This window comes from Mastigoproctus giganteus, chromosome 4, assembly GCF_048544385.1.
Source record: "Mastigoproctus giganteus isolate SK-2022 chromosome 4, ASM4854438v1, whole genome shotgun sequence".
NCBI lineage: Eukaryota > Metazoa > Arthropoda > Arachnida > Uropygi > Thelyphonidae > Mastigoproctus > Mastigoproctus giganteus.
Genome location: NC_143578.1, coordinates 36,841,134 through 36,865,501, shown reverse-complemented (window position 1 = coordinate 36,865,501; position 24,368 = coordinate 36,841,134). Strand labels below are relative to the sequence as shown.

Genomic DNA, 24,368 nt, shown 5'->3' with positions numbered 1-24,368 from the left:
TCTGACAAATTTGATAGGATATTATGATGTGGTTACAAAGGAACTGGATGCAAAAAATAATTTTGATATCATATATTTGGATTTCAGGAAAGCTTTTGACCCTGTTCCGCATGAAAGACTATTGTACAAATTGGAGCAGAATGGTATTAAGGGTAAGTTGCTACAATGGATAAAAGGATGGTTAAGTGGGAGAAGACAGAGGATGGTAATCAATGGGTACTGCTCTTCGTGGGCTAATGTTATTAGTGGAGTCCCACAGGGTTCGGTGTTGGGTCCACTGTTGTTTTGTATATTTATCAATGATATTGATGAAGGTATATCAGGCTTAATGTCGAAGTTTGCAGATGATACAAAGGTTGGCAGGGTTGTTAATGGCAGTGTGCTACTGCAACAGGATCTAGATAATTTGGGCAAATGGGCTAAGAAGTGGCAACTGAAGTTTAACCTTGACAAATGCCAAGTACTGCATATGGGTAGAAGTAACCTCAGAGAAACGTACCAACCGTGTGATACTACACTTAAGGTGGTAGAAAATGAAAAAGACCTGGGAGTAATTGTGCAGTCAGATATGAAGTTTTCTGAGCAATGCAGACAGGCTGCCAGGGCAGGTCATGGGGTTTTGTCAATGATATATAGGAATTTTGCTAGCAGGGAGAAGGAGGTGATTGTCCCTCTGTATAAGGCAATGGTCAGGCCATGCCTTGAGTACTGCGTACAGGTCTGTAGGCCTCATTTTAGGAAGGATATAGATTTACTTGAGCGTGTATGGATAAGGGCAACAAGATTGGTGAGGAGAATGAAGGGATCCTCTTACCAAGAGAGGCTTAAGTTCTGCAAATTGCAGTGGCTGGAGACTAGGCACCTGCACAGTGATCTGATTGAGGTGTATAAGGCCTTGAATGGGTTGAGCACGATGAATTCCGATGGGATCCTTCCACTTGTTCAGATTACGAACCTAAGGGGGCATAAATTCAAATTAAGAAAGGACAGATGTAGAATAGATGTGTGGAAATTTGCCTTTAGCCAGCGGGTGGTTAATTGCTGGAAGAAACTTCCATCTGTCGTTGTGGAAGTTGATAGGTTGAATAAATTTAAGGAGGAACTGGACAGGCATTTGGAGGGAATGGTGTGTTGTTTTTTTTTTTTTTTTTTGGCTGATGCTGCATAAGCTCATACACTTGCTTTCTTGCACACATGCCATTACTATTACTACTACTTTATATGGCGCACTATGTCCTCAGTTGCTGATATGCCATTAAATTAAATCTCCAACAATGTACTTTATTTATGGATTGCCAGATCATGAAATAACTGCTTAAGTTACAAAATACCAGCAGGTATTGATCATCATATCACAGGAATTGAGTATTTACTGAAATATTTTCTGTTTACATATAACAATAACTACATAAAAAGGAAAATGACACAAATATCAAGTGTTGTGCTCCCTCTTCTCCCAATTGCAGTTATAAGTATAAAAACTCATCTCAAATAAATAAAAACCAAGTTAAATGAGGGAAAAATCAAGAACAAGTGCAGGTCCTGCATTTGGATAACAGGAATTAATCTTAGATTTATTTATTACTTGGAAAGCTGCAATCTTGAAATTGTAGCAGTGTATTCAGGATAGCACACAGGGTTTTATATGTGATGCACAGGAATTTTTTCAGTAGGATAGAGGGAATGGGATGATTAATCCATTCCATACAGGAGCATTTAAGCCATATTTAGGATTTTGTGTCCATGTCTGGAAAATCCATTCCAGGGCGGATATGGATCAGCTGGAATATGTACAACAAATAGTAGACATTAGTTAAACAATAATAAATTTATTTTTTATCCTTGTGGACAGAATCCACAGCCAGAAGAATTTGTAACCATATAAGACATTGATATACTTGCCCAGGCCACAGTTGATAATGGACTGTGCATTTATTTATGTGTGTGGGCATGTGGATCTGAACTTCCAGCCATTTGTTGTTATATGTAGTTGCTCCTGTAAGGAGCAATTCCATTTGATCAAGTGGTACATAGGTGTCTGGTTGATGCAACATAACCATCAACCAATATGATTTGTCAAGGATTGTGTATATTGTTCAGAAGAAAGGAAATGCCATGAAAAGTATGCTATAGTTGTGATGTATTTGTTCCAACAGAGTTAGTGATTATTCCACATAGAGAAATCTGATCATGTTTAGAAGATCAAATTGTATAAGATAGAAGAAGATACAGTGGAAGCTGGCTGTATACCATGGAATCAACTGGATATGGGCAAATTTCCATGCAGAGGAAAAAGCATCAGTTAATTCTGCAGCACAAGTTTTTTCAAATAGCAGTAGAAATTCTGTTAGGACCAAAACACCTGCTATTAGAATTTAAGTTCTGATCTCATACCAGTAAACACTCAAAGATGAAATTGAGCAGGATGCATTTTACATTTCAGAAGAAAGATTGGACACTGCAAGAGTTGGAGGAAAAGGAGGAACATATTGGGTTGTCTTTATGTTTAGATATATTAATAGAAGAATATCTGGGTGTAAGAGAGATGGAGGTAAAGACAGAGAGAAGGTAGAAAGAGTTGTTGACGGGATCATAAAAATATAAATGCTATTTAGATAGTTGGGGAGGATGAACAGCAACATGTGGCCTACACAATTTATAAAGGCCAAAATAGTAAATTTATGGGTTTTTTCATATAAGTTAACATCAAATTTCTAAGGAAAACAACACCACTCTTTAGCATTGGTAGAGGCATACGATGCAAGAAAGCAAGCTTATGCAGCATCAGCCAAAAAAAAAAAAAAAAACTCATTTCACCTCTTCATTTGTTACAAATGTCTGTTCAGCTCAGCCTTAAATTTATTTAGGCTATCAACTTCCATAACAAAAGATGGAAGTCTTTTCCATCAATCAACCACCTGCTGGCTAAAGGCAAATTTCTGCACATCTATTCTACAACTGCCTTTCTTCAGTTTGAATCTATGCTCCCTCAGGTTCTTAATCTCAGCAAGAGGAAGAATCTCATCAGCATTCAGCTTGCTCAACCCATTCAAGGCCTTATACACCTCAATCAGATCACCTCACAGGTGCCTACTCTCCAGGCACTGCAATTTTCACAACTTAAGCCTTTCTTGGTAAGAGCACCCCTTGTTGCCCTTCTTTATACTTGTTCTAGCAACTCTACATCCTTCCTAAAATGAGGTCTGACCACTGCCTTGTACAATGGGATAATCACCTCCCTTGTCCCTGCTAGCAAAATTCCTATATATCATTGACAAGACTCCATGACCTGCCCTGGCAGCCCATTTGCACAATTTCCCCCAGGTCTTTTTCACTTTCCACTTCCCTGAGTGTAGTACCACACAGTTGGTATGTTTCTCTTGGGTTATTGCTACCCATATGCAGTACTTTGCATTTGTCAAGGTTAAACTTCAGTTGCCATTTCTCAGCCTATTTGACCAACTCTAGATCTCAGAGTAGCATACTGTCTTTACTGTCGTTAACAACCTTTGTATCATCTGCAAACTTGGACATTAATTTTGATATACCTTCATCAATATAATTGATGAATACACAAAACAACAATGGGCCCAGCACCGAATCCTGGGGAACTCCACTAATAACATTTGTCCATGAAGAGCAGTGTCCATTGATTACCACTCTCTGTCGTCTCCCACTCAACCATCCCTTTATCCATTGTAACAACTTGCCCTTAATGCTATACCTCTCCAATTTGTACAGTAATCGTCTATGTGCAACAGTATCAAGAGCTTTCCTGAAATCGAAGTATATGATATCAAAATTATTTTTGACATTCAGTTCCTTTGTGATCAAATTGGTCAGACAAGACCTCCCTTTAACAAACCCATGCTGTGTCTTAACTATTACTGCAATCTTGTCTAGATGATCCTTCAATGCTTCTTTAAACAGTGACTCCATTATTTTCCCCGGAACACAAGTTAAACTAACAGGTCTACAGTTACTCGTGTAACACGTTTGAACCCCCTTTGTGAATTGGGATACATTTGCACACCTCCAGTCCATGGGGACCTCCCACCCTGAGTCCAAGGAAGCTCTCATAATTATGGCTGAGGGTTTGCTTACTTCGTTTGCTGCCTCCTTTAATATAACTTGATAGATCCCATACACCCCCAAGTGCTTTCCTTATGTTTAACTTCAACAATTTCTCCTCCACTTTGCTCTCAGTAATAACAAAATCACTTAGATCCCTGTTAGAGTTTGATAACCTTCTGACATTCCCCTCATTGAGTAACTCCTCATGTGTGAATGTAGATGCAAAATACTCATTCAGTTTATCAGCTACCTGAGCATGATCATCAATAGTCAACCCATCTATGTTAAGTGGTACAATCTAATTCATCCCTTTCTTTCTAGAGTTTACATAAGTAAAGAACTCTTTGCTGTTTTTCTTTGCATCCTTTGCCAAAGGTTTCTCGTAATCTGCCTTCGCCTGCCTGACCTCCTTTGTGACTTGATTACAGACAAGCTGATATCTGCCATAGGTTTCTGTGTCACCTGATAATTTATATGCATCCCATACAATTTTATTTTCTGCCACGAGCCTCATTAATTCATCTGACATCCATTTAGGCCTGAACCTTGAATGGTATTTCTTAGTTAGAATGAAAAGCCTAGTAGCCTCCAAGATTAAGTCCCTGTAGGCTTCCCAAGGCTACACTGACACTTAACTCTTAAGGTGGAATGACTGGAAAAAGTGGTAGAAATAGGAAAGAACTTAAAAGCAGCAAATTAATCTCGAGAGAGATACAGTTAAAGTACACAACTTGTCTGTTTTCAATCTAGTGGGAGTATTATGCAGTAAAATTCACTTTTAAAAAACACAGTTTTACTCTTTCTCTCATTGTGCTGTTATTACCGTAGTGTTACACTATTAATAAACAGTTCATCCATATTGAGAAATATATTGCTAATGCAGTGCCTATTCGTGTGGCAACACTTGATTACAGTTTGCATCTAACTGTCAAGACCAGAGCAGTTAAAATGGTTACTCTGTTTCAAATAAAAATATAAAAGAGAGAGCATGCTATTGTAGCTTCATTCCTACTATAAGCTGTATTAAGAAAAAAGTACATTTGTCAGTGGAATCAGGAAGTTTGGGAAAGATTTGATTTTGTTTCACAGTTAAGTTTCTTTAGCACAGTTGAAAGGCATATAAAGGCATCTTGACATTTCAATCTCAAGGTTATGGCAGAAAAAAGGACTGCCATAACCTTGACTCCCTCCATTCATGATATGATCTTATCTGATAGAGATTGGCAGTGAAATTAGTTGCTAGCTGATCAAGAGACCTAAAGCATTACTATTATACTTAATTCATTTTGATCTGCTGTCTGTTGGCTAGTCTGCAGGTTCATTTTAAGCTGTTACCTCAGAATGGCAATTGCATTTCCATTCTGAGGTAAAAGGGATCTGCAAGCTGCTGTTCCAAATGATTATATAGCCATAACTTGAGTTCTGAAAAAAAAGCTGTATTGTTGAGGATAAAACTCTTGTTAATATAATTGAATGGGTTTTTTTTTTTTATTAAAATATAACTTAATAAATATTATTTTATTTACCTAGACCATTTGAGCGTACAGTGACTTTGCACAAAGACAGCACGGGTCATATTGGATTTGGCTTCAAGAATGGAAAGATCAACACTTTAGTCAAAGATTCATCTGCTGCACGAAATGGGCTGCTGACAGAACATAGCTTGCTTGAGGTAATTAATTTATTTCTGAAAATCTGTGAAACAGTAAAATTAAGAACATTATAATGTGGAATATTTTAGATTTTAGCATAGTCTACATATATATTAAAATATCAAGAAAATTAAAATCATGTATCCACATTAATTTACATATGTTCTGCCAGTAGTGCTCAGACTATATGCTACACTGACACTCTAAAAATAGTGCATGGATACTTGCAATAAAAAAACCAAAACAAATTGACACTTTAATATTCAATACTTATATAAGTAAATAGTATCACAAAGGATTTTTAGGTTCTTTAAAATTATATTGCTATGAGTAAGGCAGGCTTTGTTTGCTTATGAGAAATCTGCTGTTTACAACTAGCCACTGAGGCTATGTTTAATCACTAGCAAAAGTATAATAATCAAAATTATCTTTAGGTTTATAGTATATTTATATTTAGGTTAATTGTCTTATTGGCTATTTAGGTTAATTGTTAATTGGCTTGAATGGTGACCTGACATGGAACATACTTCTTGATTGGCCATCAAGAAGCTTTTCTTCTATTGCAAAATTTTGGCAGATCTAGATTTATATGAAATAGTGGGAGCTCCAGTGTAGGGGGGGCACACCAGGTTGCAATAGACAGTTGATAAATTCTGTTGGGTAGAACTAACAGTTATTACTATTTTCGACAGTGTTAATAGTGCCAGGCATTTGAGAATGCTGATTATTGTCATCATGCCAAGTTGCTGAATGTTCTTCCAAATGTATGGAGCTTTGAGGCATGCCTGCATTTTGCCTTCACCACCTTTGATTCAATGTACAATGACTGGAAGTGTTTGGCAAAAGTCACAAGCTAACACCATACAATGTTTGTCACTTTCAGTTGTCCTGGTTAAATCAACTCTCATGGGTAGCACAATGGTTACAATTGCTCTCTTTTGCAGTAATGTGTAGAAGGGTTTGAATCCTGTCAATTAATTTTTAACTCTTCACACCATGGCTGAGTTAGTCAGTCTTAAGTGAAAGTTGAATGGTTTCTTCCAACCAGCAAACCAGCCATAGAACACACACAATTTATAGACACAGTTCACCAACACCCAGGACTGGCCCCAAAATTTGCAGAGGCCCTGTTCAAGAATTACTTGTGGGCCCTGCGCTTCTGTGCAAAACTTATATGGTATGGGGTGTTTTTGTAATAGTGATTTATTTTTTCAAATTTTACAGTAACTAATTAAATTCAATAATTTTTATATTATACTGAACAAAAATTTTAAATACAAATAATATTTAATACATTAATCAATAATATTGTTTAATAATTGCAGTCATCATCTTATAAAAATAGGAATATGAATAAATAATAATAGGAACCAATAATCACACAAACAATATAGTTATTACTGAAAGTGAGTATAACAAAAAAATAACATCCTATGTTCAATGCCAAAGAAATATACACATTGAGAATGAAGTATACACTCTACTTCTAGCAATTTTTCAAGTTGACTCATGCAAGTGCTCTTGGAGTGACAATAATGTGGGTAAGATGGCGGCAGGCTCGTTGATAGAAATGCAAAAAGGATGCAGATGATATTATTATTTAGACCATTTGAGTGGGGGGGCCCTGTTTGACAGAACCGGTTGAACGTGCTTGTGGCCAGCTCTGTCAACACCTAATAGGTTTGTTTTGATACAAAATAAGCATGTGATCCTTTAAGAGCCTTTAAAGGCAGTATTATGAAATTATGCACCCGTAGAAATTTGCTACTTGAATTTTAGTCATTCAATGTATATATATAATAAGTCATTCTGACATATCATATATATACACTGGTGTTCAAAGAAAGTGCATCATCTAGGAATTTCACATTTCTAACCCTTTTTCGTGTTGGTATGTTATATTAATGACAAGCATCACAAATAGAAATATAAAAAAAAGATATTTATTAATAGTTAAGGCAAAGCTAAGTAATATTTGGCAGGTGCTCTCAAAATATTCCAAAATGAACATTTGCAACCTTTATACAACAGTTTTGGTAAACATGACAATTATGGCTGAAATATCATCAGAAGCCCTCTATTTGCATTAAGTTTATCATTTTAAATAGAAAACAAAATGAAAAGTTCACCAGGTGCACACTAATATTTAGTTGAACTGCCTCTGGTCCTGATGACAGCAGCACACCGTCGAGGCACTGACAAGATCAGTTTCTGAAGATAATCAACTGTTAGTTCGTGGTTCAAAACACAAATTATGGCTTCCTGAAGTTCACGAAGAGTCTTTGGTTTCTTTCTGGCAACTGCAGATTTCACACGATGCCAATAGTTCTCTATAGGATTCAAGTATGGCTGTTTCCTGGCAGCTAAGAGTTGTAATGGACCATTCTTCCAACCATTTTTTCACCTGTAACAAATGTAAACACATTACTGTCGAACCTCTAATGCAGAAATGAAGCTAAAGTAACCACAGAAATGCCTACTTACACTTTTCGCCCGAAGACAAGGAGCAGAGTCGTCCTGAAAGATGCAGTTACTTGGTAGATTGAAATAGTCTCTAATGGTTGGCAGCAATTTGCCTTCCAATATAGCCAGGTATCCATCGAAATTTCGAACCTTTTATAAACTGCTGGTAACCTACTCTGCGATACAAAATGCATCCCTACATCATTTGGCTGGTAGGGAATTTCACTGTAGACATCATACGGTCTGGATGGTATTCCTCACCATTATCTATAGTGAATCGTTTGTCTCCCATCAGAGCCATGCAGGTTGAATTTTTTCTCATCCGAGAAAATAACTGACTTCCACTGCTCGGGGGTCCATTTGACATGCTTCAATACACTAAATTAATTGGGCCTTTTTCATTTTTTGTGCGAGGAGGGGCTTCTTCTTAGGACGATAGGCTACAAGTCCATTTTTGAAGAGGCATCTTCTGACTGTTACTGCACTTGCTACCACTCCTGTATGTTCTTCCCATTCTCTTTTAAGCTCAGATGAAGAAGCTTTACGGTTTTTAAGGCATAAGCGCTTCAAAATGCAGTCCTGTTTTGGTGTAGAGACTCGTTTGCATCCGGTTCCTTTTTTTCCTATCAGCAGTACCAGTATTCTTGAGTTTGGAAAGACATCTACTCACTGTCGACTGATTACAAGACACTCTATAAACAATATGACAGGAAGAACATCCTTCCTCACGTAAAGCAACAATAGCACTTTCTTTGTGGCATCAACTGCATGTAACTCACCATCCTGACACAAGCAAGGAATGACTGCAACTCTTGCAGAGTGTGCTTATATAGCTGAAAGTAACAGCTGATGCAATATTAAGTCATTGCCTATGCATGTCAATCTTATCTGATGCAATCTGTAAGAAATATTGCCATATACTTACGTAATTTGGACAACAATTACAATTTCAAGGGGTGATGCACTTTCTTTGAACACCAGTGTGTGTGTGTGTGTGTGTGTGTGTGTGTGTGTGTGTGTGTGTGTGTGTGTGTGTGTGTGTGTAAATTATTAGACAATATATCCATCTGTTGTAATACATTGAGATTTTTGCAACCACAAGAAGCTGTGTACAGAGAGAAGAGAAAAATATTGTAAATAAATAGAAACAAATGAAATTAAAGAATATATTTAAGCCTGGTTTTATAGAAATGTGTTTAAGCACTTTAAAGGATGAATAATTTGAGTACTTTTGCCGAAGAAAGAAAGTAAACCTTTAATTATTCTTCAAATAGAGAATTCATGTTGATGTTACCAGAAAAACTTCCCTTGGAATACTTCAAGTAATATAGAGTAAACCCTCGCTAATCTGGTTACAGTTAATCCAGATTGAAATATGAAAAATTCTGTTTACAGTTGAGTACTTTGAAAGACACTGGATATAAGAAGGCAGATAGTAACTCTCACTGCGTGCTGATTGACTGCACAGAGAGAGACAGAACAATACATTACATTGTCTTGCACGTTGTTCAGTATCGTTGTTGACTCTGAAGGATGTTATTGCTTATATCGCTTCATTTGCACACTTCCTTATACGTATATGCATAAATTAACATTTTATATAATTATGGGTTCTAAAGAATTAAAAAGTGAAATAAAAAGAAAACATTTTACTTTAACTATCATTAACGAACTCAAAGTAATAGAACAACTTGAAAATGGCATTCCTGGAAAAAATAATTGCTGAAGAATTTGGTATTGGCCAACAGGCTGTGTCATATATTAATAAACAAAAGGAATCTATAAAGAAGTTTCCTTTAAAATTTGATGTGGGAAGTGATAAAAGCAGTATATCAAATAGACAGACATTAAAAAAAGCCAAGAGAAGTGTTGCTGGAAGAAGCTGTATTTAAGTGGTATTCCTGAACGATCTAGTTCGGTGGTGTGCTACATCAGTGCCACCTGATAAATGTATAAAAAGGCAATACATTTATCCATTTATCTTGATAGATAAATGTATTGTCTTTTTATAGTTTTTAAATAAAGGCTCTACAGTGGGTTTTTTTTTTTTTTTTTTTTTTTTTTTTCTCCCCCATCAGCACTACTTACATATTAAATTTTCCATTTATTTGTGTTCTAAGTTTTCTTGTCTTTTAGGGCTATCTTTTGCATCACTGATCCGGATGACCTCTTCCCCCCCAAATACTTTGGATTAGCGAGGGTTTACTATGTGTGTGTATATATATATATTTTTTAAATGTCTCTTAAATAGAATAAAAATTTTATACAAATTATTGCCTAATTCAAGGAAAAGATGAGAAGCTTTTATTGCTTTTGAAGAAATATTATCTAAAGCCTAAACCATTCTCTTTATGCATTAAGAATCTCCAGATAAAGGAACTACTATGTGGCAGTGATCACATTGTATTGATATGTGATCTACTTAACTATATAACTACTGTCAAAGGTAAAGGAGGAAAGATTTTGCTTTCATAAAGGTGACTAAATTTGTCTCAGGCAGTTTTTAAATTCTATTTAAAACTAGATTCTAAATGAGGAAACATTGAAGTAAATAATTGTAGATGCTACGAAGCTTTTTATGCACCTAAGAGATATCATTCAAGACTTAGATCTAAAGAGATTTCAAACAAACTGGTGGGACTAGTGGAAGAGAAGAAAAATACACAGGATGCATATAAATTATCAGGGATAAACCTACAGTAGTATAAACTAGTCTTGAATCAAATAACTTGGGGGAGGGAGGCTAGGCAAGCTAAGCAAGATTATGAGAGGTCTCTGGCACAGAATGCAAAGACTTCTTTACTTATATAAACACTGAAAGACAGGGATTAATTGCATTGGTCCAATGAATGGTTTATGATTCTGTTTGGATTGCTGAAAAACTGAATAGATAATTTAGACCTACATTCATTCATATATGAGCTGCTTTTTAGGGATGGGGATTCTGGAATTGTATCAAATGCTAATAGGGAGTTAAATGATTTTGTGGTAACTGAGAGGAAAGTGGAAAGGAAATTGTTGAAGATAAAAGTGTAAATAAGGAACCTGCCTATGGGGTCTAACCAATCATATTGAGTGAGGCAGCAGAAGGGATAAACAAATCTTTAGCCATAATTATGAAAGCATCCTTGGATTCAGGGGCTGTGGACTGGAGATGTGAAGATGTATCCCCAGTTCACCAAGAGAGATCAAAGGGCAACATGAGTAATTACAGGCTTGTTAGTTTGACTTCTGTTCCAGAGAAAATAATGGAGTTACTGGTTAAAGCAGTACTGCAGGATCATCCGGGCAGAAATGAAGTTGTAGGGCAATCACCACGTGGATTTGTTCAGGGGTGTTCTTGTCTAACCAATCTGATTGGGTTACTGTGATACAGTAACAAAGGAAGTGGATGCAGAAAATAATTATGGCATCACATTTTAGAAAAGGTTTTGATACTGTTCCATATGAAAAGCTGCTGTACAAATTGGAGCAGTGTTGCATTAGGGATAAGTTAATGCTGTGAGTAGAGGGATAGTTGAGTGGGATATGACTGGTTATCAATGGGCACTGCTCTTTTTGGACTAATGTTATTAGTGGAGTCCTCCAAGGATCAGTGCTGGACAATATTTATGATTTATTTATCAATATTAATGATATTGATAAAGCATAAACATCTAAATTTTCATATATAATTAGCATTAGTAGAGGCACATGATGCAAGAAAGTAAGCTTATACAGCATCAGCCAAAAAAAAAAAAAAAAAAAAAAAACACCCCCTTCCCATTTCACCAATCCATTCATTCCAAATGTTTTTCTAGTTCTGCCTTGATTATATTTAAGCTATCAACTTCCACAACAACAGATGGAAGTTTGTTCCAGCAATCAACTACCCACTGACTAAAGGCAAACTTCTGCACATCTATCCTACAGTTGTCTTTCCTTAGTTTCAATCTATGTCCCCTCAGGTTTGTAATCTGAGTAAGAGAAAGAATCCCATCAGCATTGAGCCTGCTCAATACATTCAAGGCCTTATACACCTCAATCAGATCACCTCGCAGGTGCCTAGTCTCTAGAAGCTGTAATTTGCAGAACTTAAGCCTTTCTTCGGCGCCTCCGTAGCCAGGTGGGCAGGAGCAACACCACTAATAACATTAGTACGTGCTTCTTGATTAGACCGGAGTTCGAGCCTGTGACCACCAAATACAGAGGATGTGAAAAAGTGAGGGAATGACCACCGCATATCCCCAGAGCAATATAGCCTTAGTTGCTAATGCTCCTAAAAAACAAATAACAACAACAACATTAAGCCTTTCTTCATAAGAGCACTCCTTTGTTCCCTTCACCAGGCTTGTTACCCTTCTCTGTACTCGTTCTAGCAACTCTACATCCTTCCTAAAATGAGGCTTCCAGTCCTGTACACAGTACTCTAGGTGTGGCCTGACCATTGTCTTACACAAGGGGATAATCACCTCCTTATCCCTGCTTGCAAAATTCCTGTATATCATTGTCAAGACCCTCTGGCAGCCTGTCTGCACTGCTCAGAAAACTTCATATCTGACTGCACAATTACCCCCAGGTCCTTTTCATTCTCTACCACAGTCATTGTAGTACCACACGGTTGATACATTAATCTGGGGTTACTGCTTCCCATATGCAGTACTTTACCTTTGTCAATGTTAAACTTCAGTTGCCACTTCTCAGCCCATCTACCCAACATTTCCAGATCCTGTTGCAGCAGCATACTGTCATTACTGTTATTAACAACCCTGCCAATCTTTATATCATCTGCAAACTTAGACATTAAGCTTGATATGCCTTCATCAATATCATTGATAAATATATAAAAAACAACGATGGGCTCAACACCAAACCCTGAGGGACACCACTAATAACATTAGTCCATGTAGAGCAGTACCCATTGATTATCACTGTCTTCTCCCACTCAATCATCCTTTTATCCATTGTAGCAACTTGCCCTTAATGCCATACTGCTCCAATTTGTACAGCAGTCTTCCATGTGCAACAGTATCAAAAGCTTTCCTGAAATCGAAGTATATGATATCAAAATTATTTTTTGCATCCATTTCCTTTGTGACTCATCATAGTATCGAATTAAATTGGTCAGACAAGACTTCCCCTTGACAAACCCATGCTGTGTCTGAATTATTATTGCGGTCTTGTCTAAATGATCCTGCAATGCTTCTCTAACCAGTGACTCCATTATCTTTACTGGAACAGAAGTCAGACTAACAGGTCTGTAATTACTTGATTCACCCTTTGTGAATTGGAGATACATTTGCAAATCTCCAGTCTGTGGGGACTTCCCCCAAGTTCAAGGATGGTCTAAGGGTTTGTTTACTTCCTTTGCTACCTCCTTGAATATAACTGGATAGATCCCATCTACCCCAGGTTCCTTACGTTTAACTTCAACAATTTCTCCTCCACTTTGCTCTCAGTAGCGAAGGTTGTCTTGATGTTTAATGATAGTAACTGGGCTATGTTACTGCAACAAGGTCTGGAAAAATTAGGCAGATAGGCTGAGCAAGTGGCTGTTGACAAATGTACAGTGCTGCATATGGGTAGCAGTAATTCCAGAATACATACCAACTATGTGGTGCCAAACTGAGGGTAGTGGAGAATGAAAAAGACCTTGGGTTAATTATGCAGTGTCCTACGAGCATTTCAGACCGGCTGCTAGAACAGTCAAATTTTTTTTTTTTTTTTTTTATGATATACAGTAATTTTGGCAGGAGGGATAAAGAGGTGATTATATCATTGTATAAACCAGTGGCCAGGCCACATCTTGAATACTGCATATAGGTCTGGAAGCTGCATTTTAGGAAAGATGTGGATCTGTTTGAATAGATGCACAGAGGAGCAATAAGATTAGTGAAGGGAACAAAAGGGTAGGCTTATCAAGAAATGCTTGATTTCTACAAATTGAAAACTAGGCAATTGGGGATATCTGATTGAGATACTGAATGATGTGCCAACAAGAGCAAAAGTAAGGATGCCCTCATAAATATTGGTGTCCTTACTCTTGCTCAGAAAACAGACATAAGGGGGCATAAATATAAATAGAGATAGTGGTTGGAGGATGGATGTGCTGTGTAATTTTCTTTCAGGCAGAGAGTAATTGAGTGTTGGACCAAATTCCCATCTCATGTTGTGGAAGTGGGTAGTTTGAATAAATTGAAGGAAGAATTAGATAAGCATAAGCTTGCTTCATAGAAGTGATCATAAAAGAATTATTCATGGTAATTTCCATTGGATATATCAGATGTTTACTGAATGTAATACTGTAAATTGTTTTGTGAGTTTAATTTTAAACAATAGTTAATCTGATGGCCACCAGTGCAATTTTACAACTGGAGAAATCTTTTAGATGCCCATTATTTATATGCTATATTTCATTAAAGTTTTGTATTGTGTATGTTTTTTGCTGAAATAATATATTCTATTTATTTGTTATCAGTTGTGTACAGGCATACCTCGAATAACGAATAGGATGCGTTCCACGAAATTACTTCGTTAAGCGAAACTTCGTTTTCAGAGGTAAAAATACTATGGCCAGAATAGGGATACGTTCCTACGTAAAGAAAATGAAAAGCTTTTTTTTCGAACAAAGAAAAGTTTTATTAAATAAACAGTCAACTTACATATAAAGTGATATCACATTTTAAAATATGAGTCTAAAGTTGATTGCTTATGCTTTTTTTCTCTTTCATTTAACAATTGCCTATACGGAGTTATTGCATTTAACACTGATCGCTTAACAATAAAACTTCTTCCTAAATCAGGATCATTTTCACTAAAAAAATTTAAAACGTTCTCAATGTCATTTAAGCCTTTTTAAACCTTTGGTTGTTAACACTTTTTCAGCAGGAACTTCTTTAACTTCGTCTTCATTATCTTTGTCTTCATTGCTAACAAGGTTTTCTAAATCTTCTGCATTCAATAAATTTCTAACATCCTCTTCATCGACATTTTCGAAACCTATTGATTGAGCCATCTGGATAACTTCATTTCTAATTTCTTGGATGTTATTTTCTTCTTCTAGTACAACTTATGGCCATATTTTGCGCCAAACTCCATGTAAGCATTTCTTAGTGACTTCTTTCCAAGAACTATCAATGTTTTCAATTGCGTTTTTAATGCTGTAGTTTTTCCAAAAAGTTTTAACTGTCATTTCCTCTTTATCCTCTAGTTCAGTTAAACTGCTTAATGTTCGACGCAGATAATAAGCTTTAAATGATGCTATTACTCCCTGATCCAATGGTTGAATTAGGGAAGTTGTGTTTGCTGGAAGAAACACAACTTTGACAGGAATGCATGTGTCCAACGTGTTAAGATCAGTAGGATGTCCCGGAGCATTGGCTAACAACAAAAGAGCTTTTTCTTCAAAGTTGTTTTTTTTTGACAATACCGTTTTACTTCAGGACAAAAGTGGTTAACAAACCAATCAGTAAATAACTCCTTGGTAACCCACGCTTTTCTATTTGCTTTCCATATTACAGGTAAATTCATTTTTATGTTACCTTTTAATGCCCTCGGATTTTCTGAATGGTAAACTAATAACAATTTTAATTTATAATCGCCAGAGGCATTTGATCCAAAGAGTAACGTTAAATGGTCTTTGGCTGCTTTGAACCCAGCAGCTGATTTTTCTTCAATAGAAATGAAGCTTTTTGTTGGTAGCCGTTTCCAGAACAAACCGCTTTCGTCAACATTGAACACCAAATTTGGTGGAAATTTTTGATGTTCAATTATTTCCTTTAGTTTTTCTGGAAACTTCTCCTGTTAATTTTACACTATGAATCCTGGCCCGTTTTTTAAATTTCTCAAACCAACCATGAGAAGCCCCAAAGGTTTCCGTAATTTCTTCAGTTTGTTTAGATTTCAGGTGATTAAACTGGAATATTTTTTATGTTAAATGGTGCTTGAAATTGCGGACTTCGTTATATCGAAGCTTCGTTATCAGAGGTAACGTTAACCGAGGTATGCCTGTATTTGTTTATTGATAACATAACACTTATTTTGAAATGTGATTTTTCTGTGGATGCAACAGTTCCTCAATCTGTGTGGAATCAATGGAAGCTCATTGGAAAAATAAGGGGTAATTTCATGGCTTTTTTTTCTTTTTGTTCTGTGACTTCCTGTGATGGTTCTTTTTGTAGAAAAGGAAGGGTTTAGGGAGATTAAGAAAAGAACTGCTTTTCTTAATCTCCCTAAATCCTTCCTTTTCTCATTCTCCTGGAAATGTTGCAGGCTAGTGTTTCTACTTGCCAGAATTATCTTGAAACTCAGTGAGCTGTTTTTCTTCTGTTAGCAGTGTGGCAGCGGTGCCTGATGATGACACTCCACTGGCATTCATTTTCTGTGCACACCGATTTAAAACTTTCTCTTGCTTACCTTAGCAATTTTGTAGTACTAGAGAAGTGTTGCCAAGTTAGATGATTTAATCAGTTGATTTAAAGCTTCTTTCACTTATAATTTTGACACTAATATAAAAAAAATATTCCAAGCAAATTAATTTAATTAATGATACCCACTTTTATATACAATACAGATTATGCTAAAAAAATTCTGAGAAAATTAATTTGAAGCTTTTGAGAGAGAAAAACAGTTAATTACATTAAGGGTGCTTCTTGTAGCTTGCCTTTTTCAATGGGCACAAAATTTACCTGAACATTTTTTACAGATAAATCAAAGAATTTTGTGTTAAAAAATAATACCGAGGTAAACACCATCCTACAGTTCCTATGCAGATTTCATGTTTCTAAGGTTCATAGTCTTTAATTTTGAATTTCATGAAATCATAATATTAAGATTTTTAAAATTTGAGAGCATGATTAGGTGACCTGATATTTAAATTTACATTAGGTAAATGGGCAAAACGTTGTAGGAATGAAAGATAAGGACATTACAAGAATTATTGAAGGAGGTGGAAATATAATAACAGTGACAATTATGCCTTCGTTTGTTTTTGATCATATGGTGAAATGGTAAGTGTTGCAGTATAAGTTTCTAATTATAACATTTTAAAAGTGTCTTTTACTATATTAAATAACATTTAATGCATTTCTGGAAGTGTAAGTTTATGCAAAGAATAACTTCCCATAACTGCAGTGCTATAACTTCTGGTTTACAATGTATGTATGTGTTTATAAATATTACATGGACATTAACCAGTTTGCATTTAGAGTAGTTGAGGTGGCCTGGGGTGGTCTGGGATTTTGGAGCCTCCAAGTGCTGTGATATTCTGGGACACCTACAACTACTAAATTTTGTAAACTTAAACTTTAAGTAATAAATGAGAAAATATACCTGCATATATATAATATATATCGTGCTTTGGGGTGGGAGATGCATCTCGAAATACTGCTCCTGAACTTGCTTAAACAGATGTAGCACTGGTATAACAAAGGATATTCTGCATACTGATGAAATTTAATGTTCAAGTAATAAAACATTGTTATTTAGACGTTATTATTATACAATAATAGATATGTGCTAAAATGTTAATGTTTTGCTTGAGGTTTCATTTAAAAAATGAAATCTGAAATCTCTAACAAATTAAATTTAAATAATTAAGGAGGAAAGCAAGGGGTCTAAATGGAGAGGAATGGGATGAATTCCGAAACCTGTGTGTTTTTGTTTTTTTTATTTTTACATGGTACCATGCGTTCGTGTGCATATAGTAAAATGTGGCACATTTTACAAAAAAAAAAAGTGCCAGATAAATTTTAAAGAAAATAGTTAAGACATTCATATGAATGATTGTATTTATCTTTAAGAATCTACTTTAAAAAAAAAACTTTCAATTTCTTTATAAGATGCTTGCAGGACTGTCTCATCCTTTAATCTGTGTTTGTGATCAGCAGGATTTAAACTGTGTAGGTTATGTAATGGTCTTAATTCTCAGAACAAATTTGCCCAAAGTTGGCCTGGTATTGCCATACTTTCAGGCAAATGCCTCTCCAAAGGGTTCATCGACCATTTCTTTAAAAGATGGGACTGCTGCAACAGCCTAGTTCAGGACAAACTGGTCTCTTGTTGGATAGGATATAGTCTCTAGTGACAGTGCCCTGATGAAATTGTTGTAAAGAAATTATTTGAAGTGAACTGCAATGTGATATATATATAACTCAGTCCATTGCATTATTCGTACAGTTTAAATCTTGCTGGCCACAAAAAGATGAAAGGACAAGATAATTATAAATGTTTGGAGATGTAAATCAATTCAGCTGTTGTTGCTTAATATTTATTGAAATGTGCTCTTCTAAAACTGCTCAACTACTAGGTACACCTCTCTAAAATCCAGAAAATGTTAAAATATGGCACACCTCAATCCCTGAGGATGCCAGATTTAAGTGTGTGTGTAAAATCTACTTCAGATATTAAAGTTCCTTGTCATAGGGAAAAGAGTGTCACTTCAACATTTTGATTAGATGTGAGGTTAATAGATCAATGAAGGTTTAGTAAAGTATTTTTCTTTGTATCATTCTAAATTACCTATAGTCGTAGGTTACTTAACACACAAAAAGCAGGTTGATTAGTGCACATTGTCAGCTTCTAGAAGCTGTATTGGGCTGTTAACTGACGCTGGACTACTGAATGCAGGTTGACCAGTCTCATTTCTAGGAACATGCATTGCACAGCAGTCACACATACCATTCTGTGTGGATTGAGTGGTATGTATGCATACAAGTAGGATTGCCAACTTAGAAAAACTATTAATTATATTTTAAAAGGGATCAATCATTGATTAGCAAAAACACATTAGCAAAAACACAGCCTCATTGACATAAAATCAGTATAAACTACCAGAGAAAATTCATTCCAGTAAGCACCACATATGGTGTTCCATATATTAGCAGAACACCAAATCTTTATGTTCATAACTAGAAACAAAATCATTTTAATTACACAATTAGAATTTGTATAGATATGTCAAGTGATGTGTATTTCAATATTTTCATACACCTTTTTAAAGTGTACGAAAATATTAAAATGCAGATAACTTCCGTGGAATGTTTTGCAAACACATAGGCAGTGTTTGTGGAACACTGAGTCAATGGTCCAACCAAAAGCAGCACTTTTTTTTTTTTTTTAAATGTAAAACCATTTTCAATATTGAAACCCTTAAGTGACAGCTCAATTTCTGTTCTTGAATGGTAAGTAGGCTGCTGCAGTATGCATGATCTTTCAAAAATTCCCACAGGAAGTAATTACCTCAATTAGGGTCTGGAAAATACAATGATGATGTTCCAATCCTATCTGGAACATGATTTGACATTATGGCAAACTGTAAAATCTAGCACTTTACAATCCGGAAATATTATATTATGAAAGTAATCTGGTACTACTCATATCAGCAACTGCATTTGTCTTTAAGAAACCATGCAAAAAAGGGGGATGACATTTCTCTTCTTATAAGATGCTTGCATGTACTGTATTATCCTTAACCATGCTAGCACCTTGTTGTCCAGGGTGAGATGATGATCTAAAATTAAAAAGATAATTCATTTTTGTGGCCAGTAGGATTTAAACTGTAGATCATAGAACAGTCTTAATTCTCGCAGCAGAACACACTTGCTTTTGCAACAAGTTTTCCCTAGTATTGCACTACTTTCAAACAGATGGTTCTCAAAGGTTAATTGGCCATTTATTTAGAAGGTGAGATTGCGGTGACAGCCTGTTTCAGGATGAGCTGGTCTCTAGTGACAACAGGCAGGTAGAACAATTGTGAAAGAAGTTTGATGTGAGCTGCCATGTGGTATACTAAATCAATTGTCAAATTTGTAATATGGCTAAAGCTGTCTGTTGAACATGGTGAGCAGTAGGGAAACTTAATTACAAAGACAAATTTGTTCTGTTGTGAGGATTTATACTCTCAGTTCAAATCCTGCTGGCTGAAAAAATTCATAAACATTAACAGATGTAAATTCAGTTGTTTGTGCTTTATATTTATCGAAATGTGCTCTTATAAAATTGCTCAGTCACTAAGTATATCTCTTGATCCCTGAGAGGTGCCAGATTTTAAAGGATTTATATTACAGGTAACCCTCTTATAACACAGTAGTTTTGTTCCTGCAAAATCTCGTGTAATGTGAAACATGTTATATGGGACTAAACCAGTACAAAAAGGGAGTTACATTTCAAAAGCGAACAAAAAAAAACAATTTTTTTATAACTATCAGAAACTTAATATTTATAGTAGTAATAACTTAGTATTTTAATTTTATTTTTATAATAGTAGTAACTCGTTTAGTAATAACTGAACAAACGTATTACCTTAAAAATTGTGATACTTATATGTCAGATAATATACATTCATTTAATTAAAAGAACACGACACGTACAAGTTGCAACAAACACGATACGGAGTAATGAGTTTCTGAGCATTTATTTTTGTTTTTTTTATATGATTGAATATTTCATGGAAGGGGAAACACATTTCACCATAATAATGTGAAAACCCATAGAATTCCAGCTATTGGTACTATAGCAAATGCAATAAGATCGAGTTTACTACCTGTTTATAACTGATTACACTAACAGAAAAGCCCAATAAACTGGAAACTGCAAATTGTTTTTATGGTAGTGACCTCCAGAAATGTGCTTTAGAAAAATACCATGAAGGCGATAACTAGTGCGTCAACAGCAGGGATTCACAAAAAGGAATGGAAATGTTGAAAATTACATTGAGCATAATAGCAGGGTTTTTCCAGCACAAAACTCAAAAATACTGTGTTAGAGTGAAACCTTGTTATATAAGTACCGTGTTGTGCAAAGATTGCCGCAATTTATCAGTTGTGTTAGAGCGAAACTGTGTTGTAGAACACAGTTTCCCTACAATTCCCCCGTATAACACAAATAATTTCAAAACTTCACTTTTGGGAGTGTGATACCTGCTGAGTGACAGAAAAAGCAACATTTAGGCACAATTCAGTTCAGAGAAGCTTGGTAAATTACTCAACTGTGTAACTGTTGATGAGTTTTGGATTTCATTGTTGCAACCCTGAAGTGAAATGTTAGTCAGTGCAGTGGCAATGCCACAGAGGGTTTGCTAAGGTCACGGCATAATTGTGCTGACACTGATATACACATTGTGCAATCAAGGTCATACATACACTGCCACAAGAAATATATATCCCCATAGTTAACTGTAGTACTAGCTTGTCTACTGCAATAAAACAGTTACAATGAATTCACAGACTTTTTCTTTTCTGGCCATGGTGTCCATACAGAGTTTAAATTGAAATCTATTTTACAGTACACCTAATAATCATTTAATATACATCCAATGATATATGTATGTCTGCAGTTTCATATATTTGGTGCATTATAATGTAAGCTTGAAACAACCACTGTAATTGTATACTCCTCTGATCCCTGTGATTTTATCTTGGAATACAAATAGAAAATTTGTTTATTTATGAAAAGCTAATGTGCTTTATAAATCTGAAAGTAAAATTGAAACAAAGGTTTTGTTTTTAGTATTGTTTTGGCAGTTTCAAGTATTGCTGTTGTAGTTATATGTTCTTAGTTTTCAAAATTTTATTCTAATATTAACTTGTAGAAGTGTGTTTTCTTTTTTTTTTGTTTTTTTTTTTTATCATGATGTTTGAGATGAGTGAAAATAGAAAAAGTTTGGGTGCTCTTGGAATTGGTGTGAAAAAGAAAATATGCAATTACTTTTGAAGAGAAAATGAAAATAATAGGATAAGCTGGAAATAGGGAATGAATGGTGTCTATCAGCTGTAAAGTTAGGATTAGGTTTCTCAACAATAAGTACTACAGTAGAAGGTAGAGTGAATATGGGTTTGAGCAGTCAGAAAATTATTTCCACCGTGTGTAGTAGCATAATGGAAAGACTTTAAAATATGGATTGAAGAAAATTATATGCGCAAAAAAATAGATCACATTATTTTCAAATGCAAATCTTTGGGAATGTATCTCTGCAAGTTACATGAGTTTATATGGGAATTAATGTTCAGTTAGTTTCAAAAACTAACCTGCAATTAAGAGTTTCAGAAATATGCATCCACACACTGTATCCTTGATCCCCAAATCAGAAGGGAAAACTTCACTTTATTAGTCTGTTCTTGGCAGTGTGGTACCTGTTGAATGACATAAAAGGCAACATTTGGGCACAATTCAATTCACAGAAGCTTGGTTGACGAGTTTTGGATTTCATTGCTGTTTCATTCAGTTAATATAACAGTTTCAAGAATGCACTGTTACGTTAACTGAGTGTTAGGTGTATTCTTTTTGATGCTGAATGTGACAATACTTCTTCCATGCATTTTATTTTGCTCTCATCTCCAACTGACTAAGAGTTCATTTTTCAAAGTTGAGTTGTTATTTTGCGTTACTGTAAATAGATTTTTACAGAAACTTTTGCTATTACGATGAGTGGGTATAATATGAATTGTACCTATTCATCATGCTGTGATTCATATGACCACTCAACACATGAAGAAAGAGATGTCTGTATGAAAGGACATGAATCATGTCCCCCTGCCCCCATCAAACATAAGAACAAATATGAAAATGCTATAGTACACAATGTACATCTGTGTATCCGTATGTATATAAATTGTAAACTTTAACTAAAGTACTTTACTACTTTACTTTTATTTACCCTTATTTTAGTTTATATATATATATACACTTGCTAAATATATCTAAACGGATTTAAAATATATTATGGCTTTCTTTTTTTTTTTATTTTAGCATGGCCATTTACTTGGTAAAGAAAACTATGGATCATTCCATTCCTGACATATAAGTGTTACAGTTGGAAACAATGATTGTTACTAGGAAAATGTTTTACAACTTCAGAAGTGAACCTATTCAACAACAAAAAAAGTTTAAAAATTTTGATGCACAGATTTTCTCATAATAATTGTAATTTAATGACTGTATGAAAATCAGCTTATAGATATTAATAATGTAGGGACAATCTTCTTAATTGGATGACAACAGGTTTATTTTTTTAGTAATTACTTAATGAAAACAAAATTTACAACTTGGCACCTTCATATTCATTTTAGTATTTTAAACCGAGTAACATGAGTTTTAAAAGATATATTTCAATATATCCAGTTTAAATAGTCAGTTGTGGTTGTTATCTTGTTTTTTAAAAAAGTGCTATTTTATTCTGAATATTTTCATTCTGTAAAGTTAATTACTTTTTTGCATTCCTTAGTACTTAAATTTCTTAAGGATTTACAAATTAGGTGTGCAGAAATTTTACATCACCTCTTGCTTAGCAATGGAAAGAGTGGATTGTGTTGTATATAATGATTGAATAATGGAGAATGTTATGTCAAGAAAGTCTGATCAGGTGACAAATGCCAAGTTTAAACTTGATATTGTATAAAATATAAGTTGTAATTTTTATTTTACTTATTTTGTTCCATAATTAATTGTGTGTGTGTGTATGTACATTTTTAAGCTTTATTATTTTAAGCTATAGGATTATAATAATGACATAACTGCACAATGATTATTTAGTCATTTTTTTTTAATATAATAAAGTTTTGGGCATTCAAGTTTTTTTTCTTTTTTATAAAAATGTTCTTTTTGAATTAGCCTGCAGTATGGTCCATTTGTTTTCTTATAAATTGTAAATAAAAGATAATAAAAGAAGTATCTTTTCATGAAAGCTATTTTTGCATTATTAAAATTTTGTACTCATTGTTAACAAGTGACTTTAAAAGTTAAGATACTGACTACTGTTTTTGTACTGTTAAAGTGCCTTAGTGCCATTTAATACCTCTGTATACATCTGATAAATAAAATAGTTAATGTACAGGAACTTTGTGTTGCATTAAAAACCAAAATATATATATATTTTTTTTATGTGAATGGTGGTTGGTAATAAAATTGTGTTACCAATGAGTTTTCCTTTAGTTGATTAAATATGGCATAAAAATTATATTTTTCATTGTCAAAAATTCTGGCTACATGTACTTAGCCATAGTTTCTACCACTTGTTCTCTGTTACGTGAGTGACTGCATACATATTGGATTATTAAGGTCAGCTAGATTTTCAGTGCCACAGTTCACAGTAGAGAATACATAACCTTCTTACTTGTGGCAATGCTAATCAGTGGACCACTACAAAATTCACTCCACTACGATGTATGACTTGGTTATAGTTATATCCACATGCTTGATTATACA

General features: G+C 34.9%; 1 protein-coding gene across 2 annotated transcripts in view; it reads left to right on the top strand.

Moving 5' to 3' along the window:
- The window catches only part of LOC150086624 (syntenin-1-like), a 70,788-nt gene extending 47,547 nt beyond the window's left edge, over window positions 1-23,241 (top strand). Inside the window, exons 6-8 of one of the 2 annotated variants that reach the window (XM_090372641.1) lie at window positions 5,605-5,746; window positions 17,055-17,176; window positions 22,914-23,241. In XM_090372641.1, coding sequence (XP_090228767.1) covers window positions 5,605-5,746; window positions 17,055-17,176; window positions 22,914-22,968 — 319 coding nt within the window. In that variant the 3' untranslated portion in view covers window positions 22,969-23,241. The remainder of the gene's footprint in view (window positions 1-5,604; window positions 5,747-17,054; window positions 17,177-22,913) is intronic. The other variant, XM_090372640.1, reaches the window with a different exon arrangement.
- Window positions 23,242-24,368: the final 1,127 nt, after the last annotated feature.